Genomic DNA, 21,342 nt, shown 5'->3' on the forward strand with positions numbered 1-21,342 from the left:
AGGCAGCTGTGATCCCTGGTGACTCCATGAATATGTGGGGATAGGAAAGAGCAGAGAGCTCTAAGGAGTGCTTTCCAAGTGCCCGCTTCTTGAAACATGACAGCAGTTGATTCTCTAATCCCAATCCTAAACGTACATCATCATCACACCAAATTTGTCATGAAGCTTGGGCCTGGATTAAATCCAGAGTGGTCATTTTCATCGTAGCCTTGAAGGATTTGCTTCAGCTTTCTGGTCCTGTAAGCCAAATAACTTTTCTCTTTTTAAGCTGATTGTCTCAAGTATTTTGTTAAAGTAGTAACAAAAAGCTGACTAGCATACATGCATTTCTGCTCTGTTCCCCTCATTGAATATCCACAGTAACAGATTTACAAAGTCCATGGCATGCCTTCAGAGATGTTTTCCTGTTTTCTCTCCACTACTCAGCACTTATCCCACCCTGGCAACCTCTAGGAGTGCTTGGTCTGAACCTCAGACTATGTGGTGATTTCTTGGGTGGCAGGGTGCCAGCTGGAGCTGGAGCTGAACCTGACTCAAGGGATCAGAGTTGTCCAAGCACAGCTGATGAACCAGTGAGGGGTGGGGAGAGGTCATTAAGTGGTCATTCTCAAGAATTGAGGTCCCTGTCTATAAAGGGAAGATGGGAAATAATAATTCCTGCCTCAAATTGAGAGACTAAATGTCATATTGTATTTATGATTGTTATAACTCACATTGAAAATTACTGGCTGGACTTGTATTATATACACATTTAATGTGCAATGAATCAAACATGAGAGAGGAAGCAGGGGGAGGGAGAGAGGAAGAGACAGAGGGAGGAAGGAGAGACAGAAAGAGAGGGCTTTAGCACCTTCACTCCGCCCTAATCCCCTTCATACTAGACCTTGGTCTTCATTGTACTAAGGAAATCAAGGCCATATCCAAATTGAAAAAATAAGGTTAAGAGTTAGCTTTCAAATTTCCAAGGGCCCTATATTTGTTAGTTTTCCATCACTATAACAGAACACTTCAGGCAATTAACTTGTAAGTAAAAATGTTTATTTTGGCTCATGGCCCTTGAAGTTCCACTCCAAGATTGAGTGGTCCAAAGGACAGCACATCATGGTGGAGTGTGTGGTGGAGCAAAGCACTTATGCCCTGAGCCAGGAAGTAGAAAAGGAAGAGGAAGAGACAAGGGTGCGACAATTCCCTTCAAGAGCATGCTTCCAAATACCTAAGGACATCCCATAAGGCTCCACCTCCAAAAGATTCACAGCACCTCCCAATACCACCTCCCTGGAGCCCAAGCTTTTAACATGTGGATCTTTGAGGACACTGAGCATCCAAACCATAGCAGGCCCTGAATTCTATTAAGGGAGTGTGAGTTAAGGATAAATTTCAAGGGTAAGTAATTATAATGCAATTTGGGATTTACATGCAGGTGTCTTCTTTCTTTTCTTTTTTTTAAAGCAGATTCATTGTTACAATTCCTTCCCAACCTTTCTTCTGCTTAAAAATATTTTTTTTATTTTTAATCCCCCAAGAAGGGTCCCAAGAGCCTTGTCTTTCCTGGTGTTGGGCTGTGGGCACTGCAGGGGTCATTTTTTCTACTCAGAGTGTTCAGTACATAACTGTAGAAGTTAGATTTGAAAATCTTGCAGACTTCAGAACCTAAGTTCTATAGGAGGCAAAAGTCCTTATATATCCTCCTCTAGCGTCTTCCGAACCACAAAATCTAGGACCTTGGAGTCTCATCCAGAGCTAATGTCAGGCAGAGAAAGAACCAGAATATGCCCTCTACAGCCTTGTTGCTTTCGTTGCTGCCACAAGGTGGCGCTGTGGAAAAGCTCTCTTGCAGAGTCAGGTGGAAGCTCTTTGCTGATCCAGGTGCCTATGGATAGTTCTATAGAGGTAAATCTAGTGGCCCAAGTCAGGAAGGGAATGAAATGAGCATTAGTTGCTATGGTCATGGGTGCTGTGACGATGGGCTGTCATTGACGCCTGTCCCAGGCAACCTGTTAGAGGGGCTTTGATTTTTGCTTTATTTTTATTTAGCTTTAAGCTTCAAAAGCTGCTTTTCAGAAATGGCATTTTACATCATTGCTTAGATGAATTAAAAACATCACTGTAGAGCACATCGCTGTTTTGAGAAGCTTTGAGTGGCTCCTCTTCGGTGAGCAACCACAAAACATGTTCACAGGGGTGTCACTGCCTTGGCAGAAGAAGACGATGATGAAAACCTAGGCCTAACGCATCAAAGCTCATGCCTAGAGAAAAGTTGGGGAATCCTGCATTGCAGCCAAATTAGCTTGGGGACAAAGTAATCAATATCTCAGGCGCTGGGGTTGCAGCTCAGAGGAGAGCAGGTGCTTAGCATGGATTCCATTCTCAGGGCAAAAAACAGCAACAACAAACCAAAACCCAAACCCCAAATCCCAGCCCATGATGTTCATTCCCTTTCATAAACCTGTCTGATAGGCAAAGAGTGTTCGTGACTAAGTAATACCTTGCAGGAATGGGCATGTGGAGCCAATACGGGGAACATCATACTGGGACACAATATGCCTGGTCTGCTTTGGGTGGAGGGAGACATGCATTGTGGGAAAACTAGTAACCCTGGCATTGTGGGCATGACTTTGGTACAGCAGATGAACTGAGATTATACCAAAGCCATAAGCAGTGTGGAGCCATGCTACTGAAGGTTCCAGACCAGTGAGAGCATTCGTAGCACTGCACCAGGTTGCATAGGAGTGATGTTCAACGGAAACTCCACCTGGTGGGGACATGAGTAATGTAACCCCAACTGCGCTTTAGGCAAGGGGTGCTGCTCAGTGGTAGGGATGCTTCCCCAGCATGTGAAGGACCCTGAGCATAAAAATGGAAACGAGAAACGGGGACCTGCCAGAGACCAGGCCCAGTTCTCTTTACAAAATTTCCTTTGTGCTGGGTATGTAGCCCGGTGATAGAGTGTGGACTTAGTGTGCAAGAGGCTCTGGGTTCAATGCCAGCACTAAAAAAAAAGTTCTTTTCATTTGCTAGACGGAGTCATCCCCCATGGTTTTTCTCAAATTCAGGAAGAGAAATAATCCTCATTTAGTCTGTTTTAACCCTCAAGTCTATTTTAACTCGGAAAATTAGAGATATTCTGTAATTGTAGTTCCAACTTGCTAAGTAAAACACAACACAAGTAACTCCCTAATTTTGCTGTTAAATTGTCTTTTCAGCAAAGAATTTTTCCAATTAGTCGTAGCTCCTACCTGTGGTTTCTGTTTTCCTTTGCTCGTTTGATCTAAAATCTGTAGCTGACACTACAAAGCCATTGACTTAATTATTGGGATAAGGTTTAATTATCTTCTACTTAAGATGGAAAGGTTAGACTTGACCAGGTACAATTAAGGTAATGCCAACTTTCTGCTAGCCTCAACATTTGGCCAGGAGTTCAAAGTTCATCCTCAATTTAAAGATGAGGTCACTGATAATCAGAGAGGTTAATGTAGACTGGGAAGTTCCAGAGATTAGCATCCAGGTGTAGTAAGTCATTTGCAAAAATGGTCCCATTCTTTCACCACTCCGAATATGAATACCCATGTGTTTAAAAAGTTAATTTTGGCAAATACTCAAAAGTTTATCACGAGCATTTTTAGTCATCGTGTCTACTTGAAACTTTAACATTTAGCCAACATCTCCCCATTTCCCCATTAGCCATGTTAAGTGTGTACGTCTGTGGCACTAAGTACGTCGTTGTGCAGCCATCACCACCAGCATCACCAGAACTTCTCATCTTCCCAAACCAAAGTTCTGTTCACCTTGAACAGTAACTCCCTACTATCCCTCCCCAGCCCTGACACCCACCATGGAACATTCTGTCTCTCCAAGTTGGACTACTCTAGCAACCTCTTACATAAATGGCCTCACAGAGCGTCTGTCCTGTGTCTGTCTTATTCCACTTAACATCATGTCCTCAAGGTTTGTCCATATTTTAACTTGCGTCAAAATGTCCTTCTTTTTTGAGGCTGAATAAGATTCCGTTGTATGGATGGACCATATTTGTTTTGCCCATTGATGGACACTTGGGTTGTTTCTACTAGTTAACAACTGTGAATAGTGATGCTGTGACCTGGGTGCACAAATAGCTGTCAAAGTTTCCGCTTTCAATTCTTTGGGGTGAATATCCAGAAGTAGAATTTCTGGATTGGATGGTGATTCTATTTTTAGTTTTTAAGGAGAACTCACATTGCTTTCCAAGGTGGCCACATCATTTACTTTTCCACCAGAAGAGCTCCAGAGTTCCAATTTCTCCACACATTCACCAGTGGACTCGTTTCCTGTGTCTTTGATAGTGCCCATCCTAGTGGGTGTGAGGCAGCATCTCATTATGGCTTTGATGTGCATTTCCCTAATATCCGTGCCTTTTGCGGTGTGATAGGAAGATCCTGCCATGAAAAGGTGAAGTCTTTGTGGCTTTAAACCTTGCTTTGGGAGTAACAATGTGACGGGAGTTAGGTCATGCCTGTTTGAAGCCCTCAAGAGGCCCTGCACACTTTCACTCTTGCATTGGAACCGCCCAGGTTCCCTGTGAGCCAGCCCATACCAGCCTGCTGGAGAGCGGAGGCACATCATCACCCTAGCCACCAGCAGATCAATAGTCAGATGTGTGTAAGGCCATCCTAGACCTGAGCTGCCAGGTGACTGTGGCAGGAGTCCAGCCAAGATCAGCAAACCTGGCCTAGGTCAGAACAGCCCAGCTGACCACACAGTCATGGGCAATAAGAAATTATTGCCTTTTTAAAGTCACTAAGTTTGTGGCGGCTTGTTATGAACCAATTGCTAAATGATACACTCTTTCTACTTCTGGCTCTAGGGTTTTGCTCCCCACGTCCCATGGGCAGACTCTCACGAACCAGGTTAAAACATGTAAAACTCTTGCTTACTTCCTCAAATAAATCAGAGCAACTCCTTAACTAGTATCAGGACACAGAGATGGAATGGCTCCCTTCATTTGATGTCATTCCTTTGGTCCAGTTCTCATGTGGGCCTGTAGACCCTCTGACATATGCCACACAATAATTCTATTAGTCTATTTTCTGTTTCTACAATGAAGTATCTGAGGCTAGGTACTTTATAGAGAAAAGATGTTTATTTATCTCAGTTTTGGAGGTCCAAGGTTATGGTTCCAGGATCAGTTCAGCTCTGGTGAGAACTGTATGGCAGATGGGATCATGGTGAGGCTGCGGACACATGCAGGTAGGACTGACCACATAACACAGGGAGCCGGAGAGAGTGGGGTTGTTATAACAACCCTCTCCAGAACCAATTCTTGGTCCTATCATAACTACGTTAATCCCTTCTAAGATCATGCTCCCAAATGACCTGAACACCTCCCACTAGGCCCCACCTCTTAAAGGTCCCACTACCTCCCAGCACTGTGTCATTGGGGATCAAGTTTCCAACACATGAACCCCTGAGAGACAAACCATATCCAAACCACAGCACTAACCTTCCCTTTCTCCCAGGGGCAGGCACAAATCGACCAAGGTGACGGAGGTTCATGTCAACTTCTATGCCCATTTCCCTGAGGAAGAATGAAAGTGAGAAAGAGATATCGTAAGGTCAGCACACTCCCATTGGAGGCTTCCACTTTCCAGTTTTGATGATCTCCCTATAGGATGCCTGGGAATATTTACCTTTCACATACTTCCCAGGCAGATCCCAGGTGCAGGCAGATCCCAGGTGCAGGCATATCTGGGAATCATGGTGGAATGTGGGGGAGTTGTGAAAGGCTCCAAGCAGGTGAGGCATCTGGGAATATATACCTTTCACGTACTTCCCAGGCAGATCCCAGGTGCAGGCAGATCTGGGAATCATGGTGGAATCCTGGGTGAGTTGTGAAAGGCTCCAAGCAGGTGAGGCACCTGAGCAGACCTATGTTTAAGATGTCCTGAGGGTCAGGCATGGTGGTACACACCTGTAGTCTCACCTACACGGGAGGCAAAGGTACTAGGATAGTGGTATGAGGCCAGCCCCTGGGAAAAAGTGTGTGACCCCAACTAAGCACAAACTAAAAGCTAAAAGGGCTGATCAAGAGGTAGAGAACTTGTGTAGCAAATATGAGGCCCTGAGTTCAAATCTCAGTATCACCAAAAAAATAAAGAACATCCCTTGGTGACCACTGAGCTCACCTGGATATCAGGGTTCCCTGATGTAGGCAGCTTCCCCCACCCTCCCCCCCACTCTCATCCAGGTGGAGTCAGGGCCTTGTCCTCACCCATGGCCCAAGGGCCCTGTGCATACTCTGTTGTCATCACTCACACACCTATTGTCTCCTCCACTCATCTGGATGCTTGTATTTTGCCACCCTGCAAACATTATGCAAATAGTCCAGCTGTTTTGCATTTGTGTTTTTCTGGTCTATCAAATGGAAATAGCAATAATACCTGTTTCCTACAGTGTTAGAAGGACTTGGTGATGGCTGTACACAGCTTACACTCATTAAATTGGAACGGGTTGGGAGTCCAAATGTGGACAATTGATTATTAAAATTTAAATACAAAATAATAGTTTTCATGGATGTATAATGTGCAGATCTTAACTATATATACCTCTTACTCCCACTGTGGAATCTTTCCATCATTTCAGAAATTAGTTGTCCCTTTTCAGTGGATTGCCCTTCCCACCAGAGGTCACAACTGCTCTGATTCTTAATGTGATAGATTCCTTTCGCCTACTCTTAAACTTCCAATACTAGGAATCATACAGTCTGCATTCTTTTCATGCCTGGTTTCCTTCATTCAACACTATGGCAGTGGGATTTGTTCATGTCTTCGTGTTTATCAGTATTTTGCTCCTTCTTATTGCTGATAAGCATTCTGTTTTATGAATACACACACCAACATTATGCATCCTCCTGCTAATGAGTATTTGGGCTACTTCCAGTTGGGAACTAATATGCATAAGACTCTTATGAACATTTGTGATCAAGATTTTCTTTGTGAACATTCATTTTACTTGGGTACCAGCTAGGAGTGGATTAGCTCATCAACTTTTTTCTACCTTTATGAGAAGCTGCCAAACAGATCTTCAAAGCAGTTGTATTGTTTCAAACTCCAGCCAGCTATGTATGAAGTTCCAGTTGCTCCACAGCCTGGGCAGCATTTGGTCTTGTCACTCTTCATTTGAGTTGCACCGTTGTGTGGGAAACAGTGACTTGCTGTGTCAGTACTTTGCATTCCTCTGATGACTAGCCATGGTGGGAGCTTTTTCTTGCACTTAATGGCCATTTGTATTACTTCTTTTATGGAGAGTCTATTCACTTTTACCCACTTTTTAAAAAAGAACCAAATTGTTTCCATTATTAATTTGTTGCCATTTTAAATATATACTCTGCAAAGAGTTCCTTGGTTAGACGTAAGTACTGTTTGGTATATATTCTCCCAGTTTATGCCTTGTTTACTTTTTTCACTTTTCAAGAGAGCTTTGGGGAGTTGGGATGCAACTTGGCAGTAGAGCCTGTGCTTAGCAACATGAAACCCTGAATTCAATCCTCAGCACCATAATAAATAAATAAGCAAACAAACAAATAAATAAATAGAGTAACTAGATGAACAGAGCTTCGGGGTATAATTGAAATAAAATGAACTGCACATATTTGACACACACACACAACTAACCATAGTCATAATACTGAACATATTCATCACCCCAAAGTGTTCTTGTGATCCTTTGTAGGCTCCTACCTGCTTCTTTCAACTCCCAGCTCCAACCAACTAGTGATCTTCTTTCTGTCACTAGAGATTAATTTGCATTTTTTGATTTTATAAGTGGAAGCATACAGCATGATACATTTATATCTGGCTTCTTTCACTCAGCATACTATCTAAAAACTAATTAATGCTGTAGTATATATCCGCGATTTTCTCCCTAGTCCAGGTACTATCCAAATCTTTCCCTTCCAACGGGTTATCAGCAGTTTAAAGCACCTTGAAACAGAGAGCCCACTCTGTTTTTCTGCTGCTCCCCCCCACATGTCAGAGGCCACATGACTCTTGGGCTCCCCCTTCACATGTAATAAACTGTATTATCTCCCTTACGACCTTATGTGCTCTGCCTGGATTCCACACAGGGTTGAAGGATTTAGAAATCTTCTGGTCAGAGATTGAAAAGCCTGCAACATATTTGGCCAGCACAGCCTGGAGGTAAAACCTCACATTTCAAAATACCATGTCTGCTGTTTTCTCTCTTCTCCACCCTTCTCATGTTATGTCTACCCTCGGAAGCAATCTCCCTTTCCCCCATGTACGGGTGATGATCCCCACATTTCCGTGGTCTCCACAGGAAAGGCATCTTGCACCACACCAGGGTCCCAGCTCACTCTGAGGCCCACGGGTCACGTTGTGGGGTTGTGCCCCAGAAATGAATGTCCCAACAGGTGGCCTGTGTTAATCTGTGGTGTCCTCCACTTCTTGTAGGGGAACTGAGAGACTCGTTAATGGCCAAACCAGGACAGGAATGCTGTCCTCGCAGCCTCACACCTCTCTGTCCTCTCGACTATAACATCTTGAATGGATGTGCTGTGGTCTGCTCCACTGGAATCCACTGCTTCAGCAGCAGAACCAAAGTACTGATCGGCAGCTTTGATGAATGGGGAAGCAGCTTCCTGCCCTGGATCTTGGAGGAGAGGGCAGCCACACCAGGATGAAAAGAAGGCTATGTAAATGGATGGAATTGGAGAACATCATTCTGAGTGAGGTTAGCCTGGCCCAAAAGACCAAAAATCGTATGTTCTCCCTCATATGTGGACATTAGATCAAGGGCAAACACAACAAGGGGATTGGACTTTGAGCCCATGATAAAAGCTTTAGCACACAAGGGAGGGGTGAGGATAGGTAAGACACCTAAAAAATTAGCTAGCATTTGTTGCCCTTAATGCAGAGAAACTAAAGCAGATACCTTAAAAGCAACTGAGGCCAATAGGAAAAGGGGACCAGGAACTAGAGAAAAGGTGAGATCAAAAAGAATTAACCTAAAAGGCAACACACACGTACAGGAAATTAATGTGAGTCAACTCCCTGTATAGCTATCCTTATCTCAACCAGGAACACTTGTTCCTTCCTATTATTGCCTATACTCTCTCTTCAACAAAATTAGAGATAAGGGCAAAATAGTTCATGCTGGGTATTGAGGGGGTGGGGGGAGAGGGAGGAGGCAGAGTGGGTGGGAAGGGAGGGGGTGGGGGCAGGGGGGAGAAATGACCCAAGCCTTGTATGCACATATGAATAAATAAAACAATAAAAAAAAGAAAAGAAAAGAAGGCTATGGGTTCCCACAGCCTCACTCTCAGCACTCCTCCTCTTAGCTGCTTTCCCCATAACTCCCCCATCTCTCTAGATGCCAGGCCCCTATCCCAGTCCAACTAAATGACTCTAGGACAGAAACTTGGGAAAAAAGTTGAGGATTCCCTATGGGATTTCAAGAGTGGACTCTAAATCAATTCCTAAGTCCCTTTTCTTGAGAAAAGTTGATAAAGGCCTAGTTCCACCTCCATTTGCTTTGGCCATTTGGCACATTTCTCTGACAACTTTAGCTGAAAAAGGCAAAATAGCTGGGTTAGCACACAGAGCCAGGACTTTATCCCAGAACTCCTCATTCAGGGATAAAGCATGGTCACCTGGAGGAAGTCAAACCGAGGAAGAATATCCTTATCTGAACCCTTTCTAGAGATGTTTGGACATTGTTGGGGCCCTTCAGATCCCAAAGTTTCCATAGACTTAAGAAGGGGATGCCCTGAGGGCCTCTGGGATTCCTACACCTCCAAGGGAACTCCCTCCTTCCCTGCTCCCCTCTGTCTTAGATAAAGTGTCTTTTATTATATGTACCTGACCCCAATATAAAATGGCATGAGAGCAGAAGCTTAAGTGGCAAGAGATTTAAGGAGGTCTGAGGTGCCTCATGTTCACACTTACATGGCTTTATATCAAGGGCATTCCCTTTATAGAGAGACCACCAGACCCTAAGTAGAAAAATAACACCCTGCTACAGGGAATGATATCTTTCTCTCAGCAGAAACATGCCTTTTATTCTTATAACAGATTGCCAGATCATTCTTGCTTCCTTCTAACACTGTCCATGTGTGTGGTTCTATGGAGACCTCCACAAAGTTCTGATGGATTCTCTCCTGACTCTGATATGATTTCTCAGAAATTCAATATCAATCCTTCTCTTGTTCACCTTGCTGTTCATCCCTTTGCCTTGAGGAAAGACTTTTACTCTCCTAGACTTTCTTTCCTTTTTGGGCTACTGGTTGAATGTAAGAAGGATTCACAACCCTTCCATTTGTTTTTCTGTTTGGGGCCTGTATAGTGTATGTCACATGACTTAATGTTCCATTTGAAAGCCCTTTTGGATAAAACATATGGTCACAGGAAATGCTGCCACCGTGATTGACGCCCCCCACACCTTCTTCAAGAGGCCCAACCCCATAGCAGCCATCTTTGAAATGATGTCAAAATGGCAGACACACCAGCACCATCTTCCCATCCTCTAGGGAGAATTGTAATTAACCTGTGATTCAAGGGTCTGAGAATATTCAAAATCAATATAGTTTTTACATGTGTTGTTTTTAAATCTGGTTTGTCAAGAATTGAGAAAAAAGTTCATTTGGCCCTGGAATTCAAAAAAACAAGTGACTAATTTGCACCTTTTAAGCACTAGCCACTTATAGCTAGTCAACCCTGGACAGGAAGGAGTGATGGAATTGATCCCCTGCAGCTGCTGGAATTGATTTTATTCCAGGGGCCTTTTCTTACATTTCCGCTTTGGCTAGCACTGGCTGCTGGCAAAAAATGAACATCTGGACTACTGGAACCCTGAAATATTTGGATTCACTTGAAAATTTTGTGCTGGCAATTAACAAGAAAGGGATCTAAGGTATACAGAGAAGCTAGAGTGTTTGTGTTAAAAATCTGTTGCACACTACCAAAGAATAAAAAGTGCTGAGTCTATTTTGCCTCAGAGGAAAAAATCTGACTAATCTACTACTGAAAATAATGACAAAAGCATTCCTGGTGACTCCTAAAATTTTTGCAATTATAAAAGAGGCTTCAAGGGGTGTAAGAGAGGGTGTCTAATCTGAAATGCCCTAGGTTAAGTTATATAGTTTTAAGAGTTCCAAACTTTCCCAATTTTTTTTTATCCTGCCTCAACTTTCCCCTGAGGGACAGGTTGGGGAGAAGTATAAGCATAAGTGTCTGTAGGAGGAGTAACCACCTCCCTCTCATATTACCTAAAATAATCTAAGGACTTTACTGACAGCTTAAATGGTAACAAAAGCCATGGTCATGCTTCAGAGTCAAATAGACTCTTTGATGCTTGTCACTTTTCAGAATTAAAAAAAAAATCTTGTGATAGCTAAAAACGATGGGTTTTCTCTTTTCCTAGAGGAAGGGTGTTGTTTTCATGGTTAAGGACTTAAAATTGTGCATCCTGACTGCTGCCTCTGGCAGGGCCCCATCTGTTGCTTCTATCAGTGCTCACATTCGGGTAATGCCAGCTAAACTTGTTGACCAGGTTTATCTCTTCCAGGACAAAACCCTTTTGGATCCAAATTGTGACACAACAAGGCTTTCGATCTCTGCAAGTGGAAGAGATCCCCAAGAGCAACCTTGATTGGGCAGGACAAAGACTTAGACAACAGATAGCATCTGATGACTAAATGAGTCCAAGGGACAGCGGTTGGAGGGGCAATCTTCCTGATAGGCAGGGTCTGAAGCCCCCTGCCAGCTCTGAAGCAGATACTAAAGATGGAACTTCTTCCCTCAGTAAACCCCAACAAGAATTTTTTTTAAAGATACTGTCCTTCGGGGAAGTTGAGGAAGGAGAGAAAATAGGGAAAGATTAGGACTGCTAAATCTATGTGACTTAATCTTACACATTTCAGATTATATAACCTCTCTCACTTCCTCTGAACCTCTCTTTTAATTGCAGAAACTTTAGCAGTCCAGGGATCCCGGACTGCAAATCTTCTGCCAGCTGCAGAGCTAGGCAGTAAAAACAAAACCTGTGGAAACTTCCACCCACGTGAAGTTAGGTCACCTGAGAATTAGCAAAAGTATATGCACAGTGATGCATCTCTCTAGTGCAGGCACTGCCCAAATCTATCCCCTCCCACAGGCTGTTGGCTGTTTAAAACATTTTGAAACAGACCGTCTGCTCTCTTTTTCCTGCTTTTCCACCCCACCTGGCAGAGGCCACACCATCCTTGTGATCGCCCCACTCATTTCTAATAAACTATATTATCTCCCTTAACTACTTCCATGTATTCTGCCTGTATTCTTCCACATGGGATACAAGAGTTTGGGAATCTTCTGGTCAGGGATTGATGAAGCCTACAGCCGTTTCATGGCTTCCATTCCAATAAGTATTTTTCCCTTATCTTGGTGGGCTAGCTACATTTTCAGTAGGATGTGAATAGATGTAGGAGATTAGATATCCTTGCTTTGCTGGTAATGTAGAGAAACTTGCACTGTTTTACTATGAAGTAAGTGGTGAATTATATGTGTCTCATGGGTATACTTCCTTAGATTAAAGAAGGTTCCCTTCTCTTCCTACTTTGCAGAAAATTGTTACTACAAGTGTTGAGTATTCTCACTGTTTCTGCTTCAGTGAGATAGTCATATGATTCTCCCCTTGTATTCTGTAAATGTGCTCATATATGTTGATGAGGCTCTCTTTTTGGTGGTACTGAGTTTCAGCTCAGAGGCTCACTATTGTTAGGCAGGTACTCTAGTAATTGAGTTACACAATCAGCCATTTTTGCTTTAGTTAATTTTTGGATAGTGTCTCATGTTTTTGCCTGGGTTGGCATGGAGCCTGATTCTCCTTTTTAAGCCTGCCTCATAGCTGGGATTACAGTTTTGTGCCCCAATACCCAGCATACTGTTTGAGGTGGGGTCTTGCTAACTTTTTCCCTAGGCTGCCCTTTAACTGCAGGCCTCCCAGTATCTGCCTCCCAAGTAGCTGGGATTACAGAGTTGAGCCACCATGCTTTAATTTGATTGAGTTTTGAACATTAAAGCAATCCTGAATTTGTAGGATAAGCCCTACGATGTAACATATTCTTATGGTTATGATGCAATATATTTTTATATATATTACTGGTTTCTATTTCCTAATATATTAAGTTTTTGTCTGACGGAGTTATTGATCCATCATTTTCTTTTCATGGAAATTGTGTCAAAGTCTGTAATCATGGTTATGTTAGCATACTCCAAAGAAATTGGAAGCATTTTTATCTCCCTTACGTTCAGAAACAGACTTGTAAATTATAATGATTTATTCCATAATTGTTTGATACAATCTTCCATAGAAATTGTCCTGACTTGGAGTTTTCTTTGTAATGATTTTATTACAAATTTAATTTTATCGGTAAGAGGAGCCAGGTGCTGGTGGCTCACGCCTGTAATCCTAGCTACTTAGGAGGCAGACATCAGGAGGATCACAGTTCCAATGCAGCCCAGACAAATAGCTCACAAGTTCTTGTCTTGAAAATGCCCAACAGAAAAAGGGGTTGGCAGAGTGGCTCAAGTGGTAGCCTGCCTGACTACCGTGTGTGAGACTCAGAGTTCAAACCCTGATACCATTAAAAAAAAAAAACCACACAAACAAACAGTAAATGGGCTATTCATATCCTTTATTTCTTTTCACATACATTTAGAAAAATCGTGGTATTCATAGAATTTGTTCATCTCATCTAGGTTGCCCTTATTTATTAGCATAATATAAAAGATTTCTACACCTTTCCTTCAGTAGACAAAGAAGTAAATAAACATCAGAGAGGACATGGAATATTTGACAACATCATCAAGAAACTTGTGCTAATAGAATTTTCAGATTATCACACCAAACAACTGCAGAATATACATTACTTTCAAGTAGTCTTCAAACATGAGGTGGGTGTAGGACATATCCGGGACCATAAAACAAGTCTCGAATATCTAAGCACATCAGATATTAGTAAAAATATGCTATCTTTCACACCCATTAGCATGACTACTATTCGAAATAATAAGGCAAGTTATGGCAAGAATGTAGACAACTTAGAAGCATTTTGCACCATTGGTTGAAACCTAAAATAGTGCATCCACTATGGAAAGCAATATGAAGGTTCTGCTTCAAATTGAATGCAGAATCACTATATGATCCAGCACATCTGGATATGTCCAAGACACCAAAAAGAAGGTCTTAAGAGATATTTGCACACCCATTCTCATGGCAACATTATTCACAACAGTCAAAAGACCCCATTTCCATTAGCAGATGAACAGATAAACAAACTGTGAAACATAGCCCAATGGAAAAATTATTCATCCCTAAGAAAGGAAGGAAATTCTGACACATGCCACAACATGGATGGGCATTGAGGACATTATGCTAAATGAAATAACAGACACAAGATTTCAAATACTGTATGATTACACTTATATGAAGCACCTAGAGTAGCTAAATTCATAGAGACAGAAATTAAAATAGTAATTTCCATGTTCAAAAGGAAGGTAATTATGAAGTTCTTATAGATGCTTGCAGAGTTGCAGTTTGGGAAGGTGAAAGCCTCTTTAGAGATGGACAGTGGTGATGGCTGCAGGACAATGTGAATGTGCTTAGTGCCACTGAACTGCACCCTGAAAACAGTTACGAAGGCTAGTTGTATGCTATCTGTATCCTACCACAATTCAAAGTGAAGTAGAAGCTACTTACAGGGTCTCAAGGTGTAGATGAGTAGTGAGCGCCTGTGTGAGGCTTAGGGTACAGGCCCCAGCGCCAAAGAGAAAAAATACTTTAAAAATTTCCTAACACATTTGAAAATCACAAAATCCACTTTATGTATGTAAAGAATACAAAACAAAGTCACAAGAGAAATGTGAAAATATTTCAAAGTGAATAGTGAAAACACTGCATTTGAAATTTGTGAGAAGCCAAGACATCAGTCCTTAGAGGAAATGAATAGTTGTTACGATGGCTACTTGTTTTCTATCAGATGGTGATGTGATAGGCAGTAACTTTTTTCAGTTCACAAACCTACAACTCACTTTATGTTCAAACGAGGTATTTAATGGAGCAGAAGCTATTATGGTCATAATAATATACTGTGTTCTGTGAATGGTTATTTTCACCAGCCATATGTCTACATGTCTACACTACATTCAAGTTCTGGGTCAGGCTCTATGCAATCATGGGCACGTGACTTCACCCTCAGGGTTTCAACATCCTTACCTGGAAGATGGGAGTAAAAGTGAAAGCCAGCATTTGCTGGATCTCTTCAAAGGACTTTCCGAGTTGCTATGTATTATGCTTTGGATTTTAATGGGGATAAAAGATTACTGACGCAAACAGGGTGTATGGTTCAGTGTTAAAGCACTTGTCTGGGCTTCAGGAGGCCCTAGGTTTCATCTCCAGAAAAGAAAAAGTCAGAGATGTAAACAGCGCGAGAAAAATTAAAAGCTGGGTACACCCAGAGGGATGATTTTCTTTTACCTGGGAGGAAAGCGCCTTATCTTTAAAGTCCATGCTTTTTCAGGGTATCATCAGCTCTTTAGCATCCAAATGTAGCCCAATTTTGGTGGAAGAATACTTTCAGTTCCGTGACAAGAAACTGCCCCATAGCACCTCATATGCTATCGCTTGGGGCTGAGGGGTCCCCACAACCCTGTTTTCAAGAGAGGTGATGAGAGTTGAAGAGGCGGGGCCTAGCGGGAGGAAGTGAGGTGACTGGGGGCGTGCCTTTGAAGGAGCCAATGGACGCCGCCCCTTCCAGCCTCTTCCTGCTTCGTCCAGAGGTGAGCAGCTTTGCGCCATCCACGCTGCTGCCGCCACTGCTGCGAGGCGCCGTGCTGCGTGCTGCCCCGAAAGGAGCCAGATGGCCTCTAAAGTGTGAGTCATAAGGAGCCATTCCTCCCGGTGAGGCATTTTCAAAGTGCCAGGAAGCTGGTATTGTTTTACTCAACAAAACCCTTCTTGGCAGTTCCCAGGGAAAGCTCCGTACTTTTTCCTTTTTCTCTCTTTTTTCTTGTTCTTTTTTAATCACTAGCACCTTGGGTGGCTGTGCCCGTGAGCTGACCCGAGAGACATAAACCCTTGACTTGTTAGTGTGGAACAGAGAACATAGATGGGGCTAATTGCTGTGTTGCTTGAATGGGACGCCTCAACCTCAAAGTCACAATGAAGAGAGGGAAAAAGCTTAAAACGTTGTTTTGAAAAATGTCATTGGAGCTGGAGGCGTCTTCAAGTGGTGGAGCGTGTAAGCAGCATGAGACCCTGTGCTCTATTACTGCCAAACGTCAAAGAAAGAAAAAGAAAAAGTAAAATAAACATAAACAAATTTCATTGGGAGCCGGGTGTGATTATGTATGCTTGTAGTCCCAGCTCTCGGGTGTTGGAGGCAGGAGGATTTTGAGTTTGAGGCCAACCTGAACAACACAACGAGACCTCCTCTCAAAAATTAATGTTACTGGGAATCTTGTTGGCATGGCCTGGATGTCAGGAGAGCTGCATCTTCATTCTTACTCTATGGAGCAAGTGGTTGTGTGAATTTTGGAAGTCACTTTCTTTTTTCTGAGGCTCAGTTTTTAGGTCCCTGAGATGGGGTTCGTTTTACCTACTTAGCTAACGAACCCTGTGCAGAGTTCATCATCTAGTGAAAGATCGTTCTTCATTCTTTAGCAGCATCCTTTGGAATAACTTCCCCACCTCTACCCACTAGGAATATCTGAGGGGGTCCCAGACCATCCTGTATTTTCCACTAGGGTAATCTCTCCTCAGGGGACAGGTTAACTTCAAGGAACACTTTCCAAGACCTCCAGGGAATGTCTGAAACCAAGGATACTCCTGAACCCTATAGATTTAAAATTCAACTAGGCAAAGGAAGAGATTAACAGCAATAGCTAGTAGTAAAATGCAGCAATTATAAACATATACTCTACTGAAAGCTGTGTGAAAGTAGTCTCTCATAAAATATCATATTGTACTCTAAATCTCAGTGACTTCAGGGTAGGATCACCCTTCTTCCCTTAGAAAATGAAGAACTTTCACCAATTCACTGAAAGGAGGCACTTCAGTTTCTCTTTGGTATATCCCAATTGCCAGTACCACCACTCTTACACTGATGCCTTTATCAAGTGAAATAAGGGTCACTTGAATCTAAGCACTGTGACATCTCTGCTGGGCATTTTTGGTGCTGTGGGTTGGTAGAGGAATTTTCCAAGCCAAGCATGTAGGAGAAATGAGAAGTTTATTAGGGCAGGCACTACCAACAGAAGTAGTGGGCAGCAGACCACAGGGGTGTTGCTGTGGCACCAATATGAGGCTTGGGGCAGGATCATTCATGTAAAGTAAAGTGAAAGCAAAGGAAAAGTGCACTCTCAGACAGAAGGCCAGCAGACTCAAGAAGGAACACTGTGTTGGAGATCACAAGACCTGAAGCTTTTATTGAATCTATAGACATGGGGGTGGTCAGTCCCAGAAAGCTGAATTAGGTGTCATTATCTCTTCCCACATGTTGGGCAGGGGAGTTCTGGGCTTTGAGTGGTCAGACTGGGGCTGTCATTTTTTGTGGGCTCCAGAGGTTATAGGTCAGTATGAACCTGCTGTATGGCACAAGCCATTCTGTTAATGTCAATGGGCCAGGATGTGTTTCCTTATCAACATCCCAACCCTGGTTCTAAGCCATCAGGTTTCCTAACTCCGTGCTTAGCCACCATCAATGTCTACAGGAGATCTGATCAATCAGACAACTACTTAAGTGACTCATGGGTCACTGGTATATATAGGCCAGATGTGCTAGACAGAGTGCTGAGTCACATCTGTGCAAGATCTCGTAACGTTCCTCAGAAAAGTGTGCAATTTAAAATTTACCAATTGTTTACTTCTGGAATTTTCTATGTAATATTTTGGGCTCACATTAGATAATGAAAACCATGGAGGGCAAGCTCTTGTATATGGGGGGACTACTTCATTTTAGCTAGCTTGCATTCTATTACTTTAAACTTATTGTCTTTTTTAAAAAGAGTGATTAGACATATTCTTGCAAGAGTGCAAGCATTTTAAAAATGCAAAAGGCAGAAACAAAAGCTTCTGTGCTGTTCCACATCCCTGATGCAACCTTGTTTGGGTGATAGAATTCTCCAGAGGACTGTAAAGAAACTGAGACTTTGTGTTGTTTTTTAAGAGCTGAAGTGTTGCTATGTTGCCCAGGCTGGCCTTGAACTCCTGGGCTCCAGCAATCCTCCTGCCTGTGCTCCTGAGTAGGGAGTACAGGTGTGTGCCACCACACTCCACCCATCCTGAGATATTTTATTCACCTCTATTCCCAATACCCAGTACACTAGGATGCTCATATCTTTGGAGGGAATAAACAGCCCACTTACCTCTCTATTGTTTTCCTTTTAAAAGTCTGTGTCTTGACTAACAAATCTGTAAAGCTATCTTTTCATATAATTAAAAGAGCTACAAATGGTTTTCTTGTCATGGCATTTCCTCTCAATTACAGCGTTCGTGTAAAGTTAGGCAAAAAGCAAGAGCATACATGTTGTAAAGTTTCACTGTAAATTTAATGAATGTGAGAGAAAAAAATGTAAAATTTAAAACAAACCATCAAATCCCCCAGGCGAACCTCCCTCACACAAAAACCTGAAGTGTATTGGTGTGTTGTCTTTTTAGTAAGTTCCTTTTTAATGAAACTTTTAGAATCTACATTTAAGTTTTGTAATTTATTACTATTTTTATAGTGCCGGGGATCAAATCCAGTGCTCTACGCAAGCTCCCTACAAGTAAGATACACACCTAGTTCTCCTTTTACTTTTTAAATAAAGTTAATCATAAATTATAAAGAGACACAAAGTGTTCAATTTAACAAAAGGTTGCAAAGCGAATCCTTATGAAACCTCCACTCAGTTTAAGAAATAGAACATAATGACATCCAAAATTCTCCAGTGCATCCTTAAAATATGCCTTTTTATTTTATTTTCACAGTGCTGGAGATGCAACCCACGGCTTCTTGTATGCTAGGCCTGTGCTCTACCACTGAGGCCCATATGTGCCCACATTGTGCTCTTTGTGTTTTTAAATAAATTTAGTTTTATCTTTTAAAATTTTTAGTAGCATGTATTAGTTGGGGAGGTATGCATTGTGACCTTTACATGTGTGCTCACGATGTATCTTAATTAGAATCACCCCCTCTATCATTCTCTTCATTCCCCTTCCCCTTCTTGTTGGAACAATTTAGATAGGTTTTCTTTTTCTACTTTCATACATATATACAAAGTCCATCCACCATTTTTACCCTCCTTCACCCTCTCTGTTTACCCTTCTTCTTCCCACTGGTGCCCATCCCTGAGCAAGGACCTGTTTTACCTTCCTGTCCTCCATCTCGTTAAGTGTATGTTGATTGTTCAAAGAGGTTTTGCCTTGGTATTTCAGATATGTATATATTATACTTGAGTCATATTAACCCCCTGTATACTTACTCTTTCTCTATAGAACTGCGCCCCTATTATTCAACAGCTTTCAGTGCATTTCATTATTCTGTCTTCATACACAGATGCAATGTGTTTCAGTATTATTCATTCAGTCTTTCTCTTTTTCTCTCTCACCTCTCCGTAGTTTCCTCAGACAGACCCACCATTATAATTATGTTCTCTTTCTTGATATATATATATATATATATATATGCATATATATTCAGATATATAGACAAATATATGTGTATATATTTACATAGTCATTAATGTATATATTTGCATGTATATTAGACAGTGTATTATTTGTGTATAAATTTAACCTGTAGGTCTAGCTTCCACATAGGTGGGAAAACAGAGGACCTTCGTCCTTCTGAGCCTGGCTTACTTTGCTTCACAGTGTGCTTTTGCCAGGCAACACTATGATTTTGTGATCTCACAATATTGATCTGTAGATTAGATTCACCTGTTTAAAAGATTGTACACTATTTTATCACACGAATATCCTGTATTTTAATTATCTATTCTCTGACTTAGTGAAATGAGAGATACTTCTAATTTCTTCACTTTTATAAACAGTTAGTAATAACTATCCATCCTCTTCTTGTACAAATGTGTGAGGATTTCTCTATAGATGTGTTTTCAGACTCTGTGTCATGTCTTATTAGTGGGTTGAGAAAGCAGTGTAAGGAGTTCCAACTTACTTTCTTACTCTTTACAGCTTTATTGAGATATAATTGATATATCACAAATTTCATCCTTTTAAGTGTTCAGTTCAAGAGTGCCTATCTAGCAGTGGCAAGGCCTTAAGTTTAAACTTGAGTAATTTAAAAACATGTATTAAGTTCAGTGGTTTTTGATATACTCACAGAGTTGTACAGTCATGACCACAATCTAATTTTAGAACATTCTCCTTGTTCCATGAAACCTTGGAACCTTTAGCAGTCACTCCCTGTTCCTCCTCCCACCTTCCTGTCACAATTCCAGGCAACCAGTGATCTACTTTGTGTATAGGTGGATTTGCCTATTCTGGACATTTCACATACACAGAATCATACAATATTTGCCCTTCTTTGGATTGTTTTTTTACTGAGCATGTTGTTCATTCAAGTCATTGCATGTATCAGAACTTTTTAATGTCAAGTAATACCCTATTGTATTTCTTATATACCATAGTTTGCTTATCCAGGCACCTACTGATGGGAATTGGGTTGTTTTCACATTTTGGCGATTATGAATAACGCTGTTATGGACATTTCTGTACAAGTTTTTGTGTGGCTGTATGTTTCATTTGGTGTATACCTAGAAGTAGAATTGCTGGATCATATGCTAATGCTGTGTTTAACTTTTTGAAGAGTTGCCAAACTCTTTCTAAATTAGCTATACCATTTATATGCCCACCAACAGTGTATGAAGGAGTCAGTTTCTCCATCTCTTCATCAATACATGCCAGGTAGTTATGAAGTATTACCTCATTTTAGTTTTGAAGTGCATTTCTAGTGGCAAAGGATGAGGATTTCTTTTCATGAGCTTATTGGCTATTTTTATATCTTCTTCAGAAAAGTGCTTATTCAGAACCTTTGCCCATTTTTAAATGTTTTAGTTGAGTTATGTTTTTTATTATTGAGTTGCAATCCAACAATTTTGAATCAATGAAATGTAGGAAATGCATAGAACTGTGTCTGGCACACAGTAAAAGCTCCAACACTGAAATAATAAATGAAGTAGAAGATACCAGAGTGATTAGTTGTAAGAAGTTGGGAGGTGGAGGCAGGAGGGTAGTGACTTTGAGTCCAGCCTGAGCTACATACATAGTGAGTTCTAGGCCAGCCTGGGCTGCGTAGAGAGACTGTCTCAAAGA

At 41.7% G+C, this 21,342-nt stretch overlaps 2 protein-coding genes across 2 annotated transcripts in view; both read left to right on the forward strand.

The window, feature by feature from the left end:
- LOC109675574 (protein BEX1) overlaps nt 1-21,342 on the forward strand; it is a 228,079-nt gene that overhangs the window by 50,327 nt on the left and 156,410 nt on the right. The window lies entirely within an intron of this gene.
- Nucleotides 15,765-21,342, forward strand: part of Nxf3 (nuclear RNA export factor 3) — a 160,310-nt gene continuing 154,732 nt past the window's right edge. Inside the window, exons 1-2 of the mRNA XM_074062227.1 lie at nt 15,765-15,900; nt 18,753-18,794. Of these exons, the coding sequence (XP_073918328.1) occupies nt 15,765-15,900; nt 18,753-18,794 (178 nt within the window). The remainder of the gene's footprint in view (nt 15,901-18,752; nt 18,795-21,342) is intronic.

The sequence above is a fragment of the Castor canadensis genome, chromosome X (assembly GCF_047511655.1).
Source record: "Castor canadensis chromosome X, mCasCan1.hap1v2, whole genome shotgun sequence".
Classification (NCBI taxonomy): domain Eukaryota; kingdom Metazoa; phylum Chordata; class Mammalia; order Rodentia; family Castoridae; genus Castor; species Castor canadensis.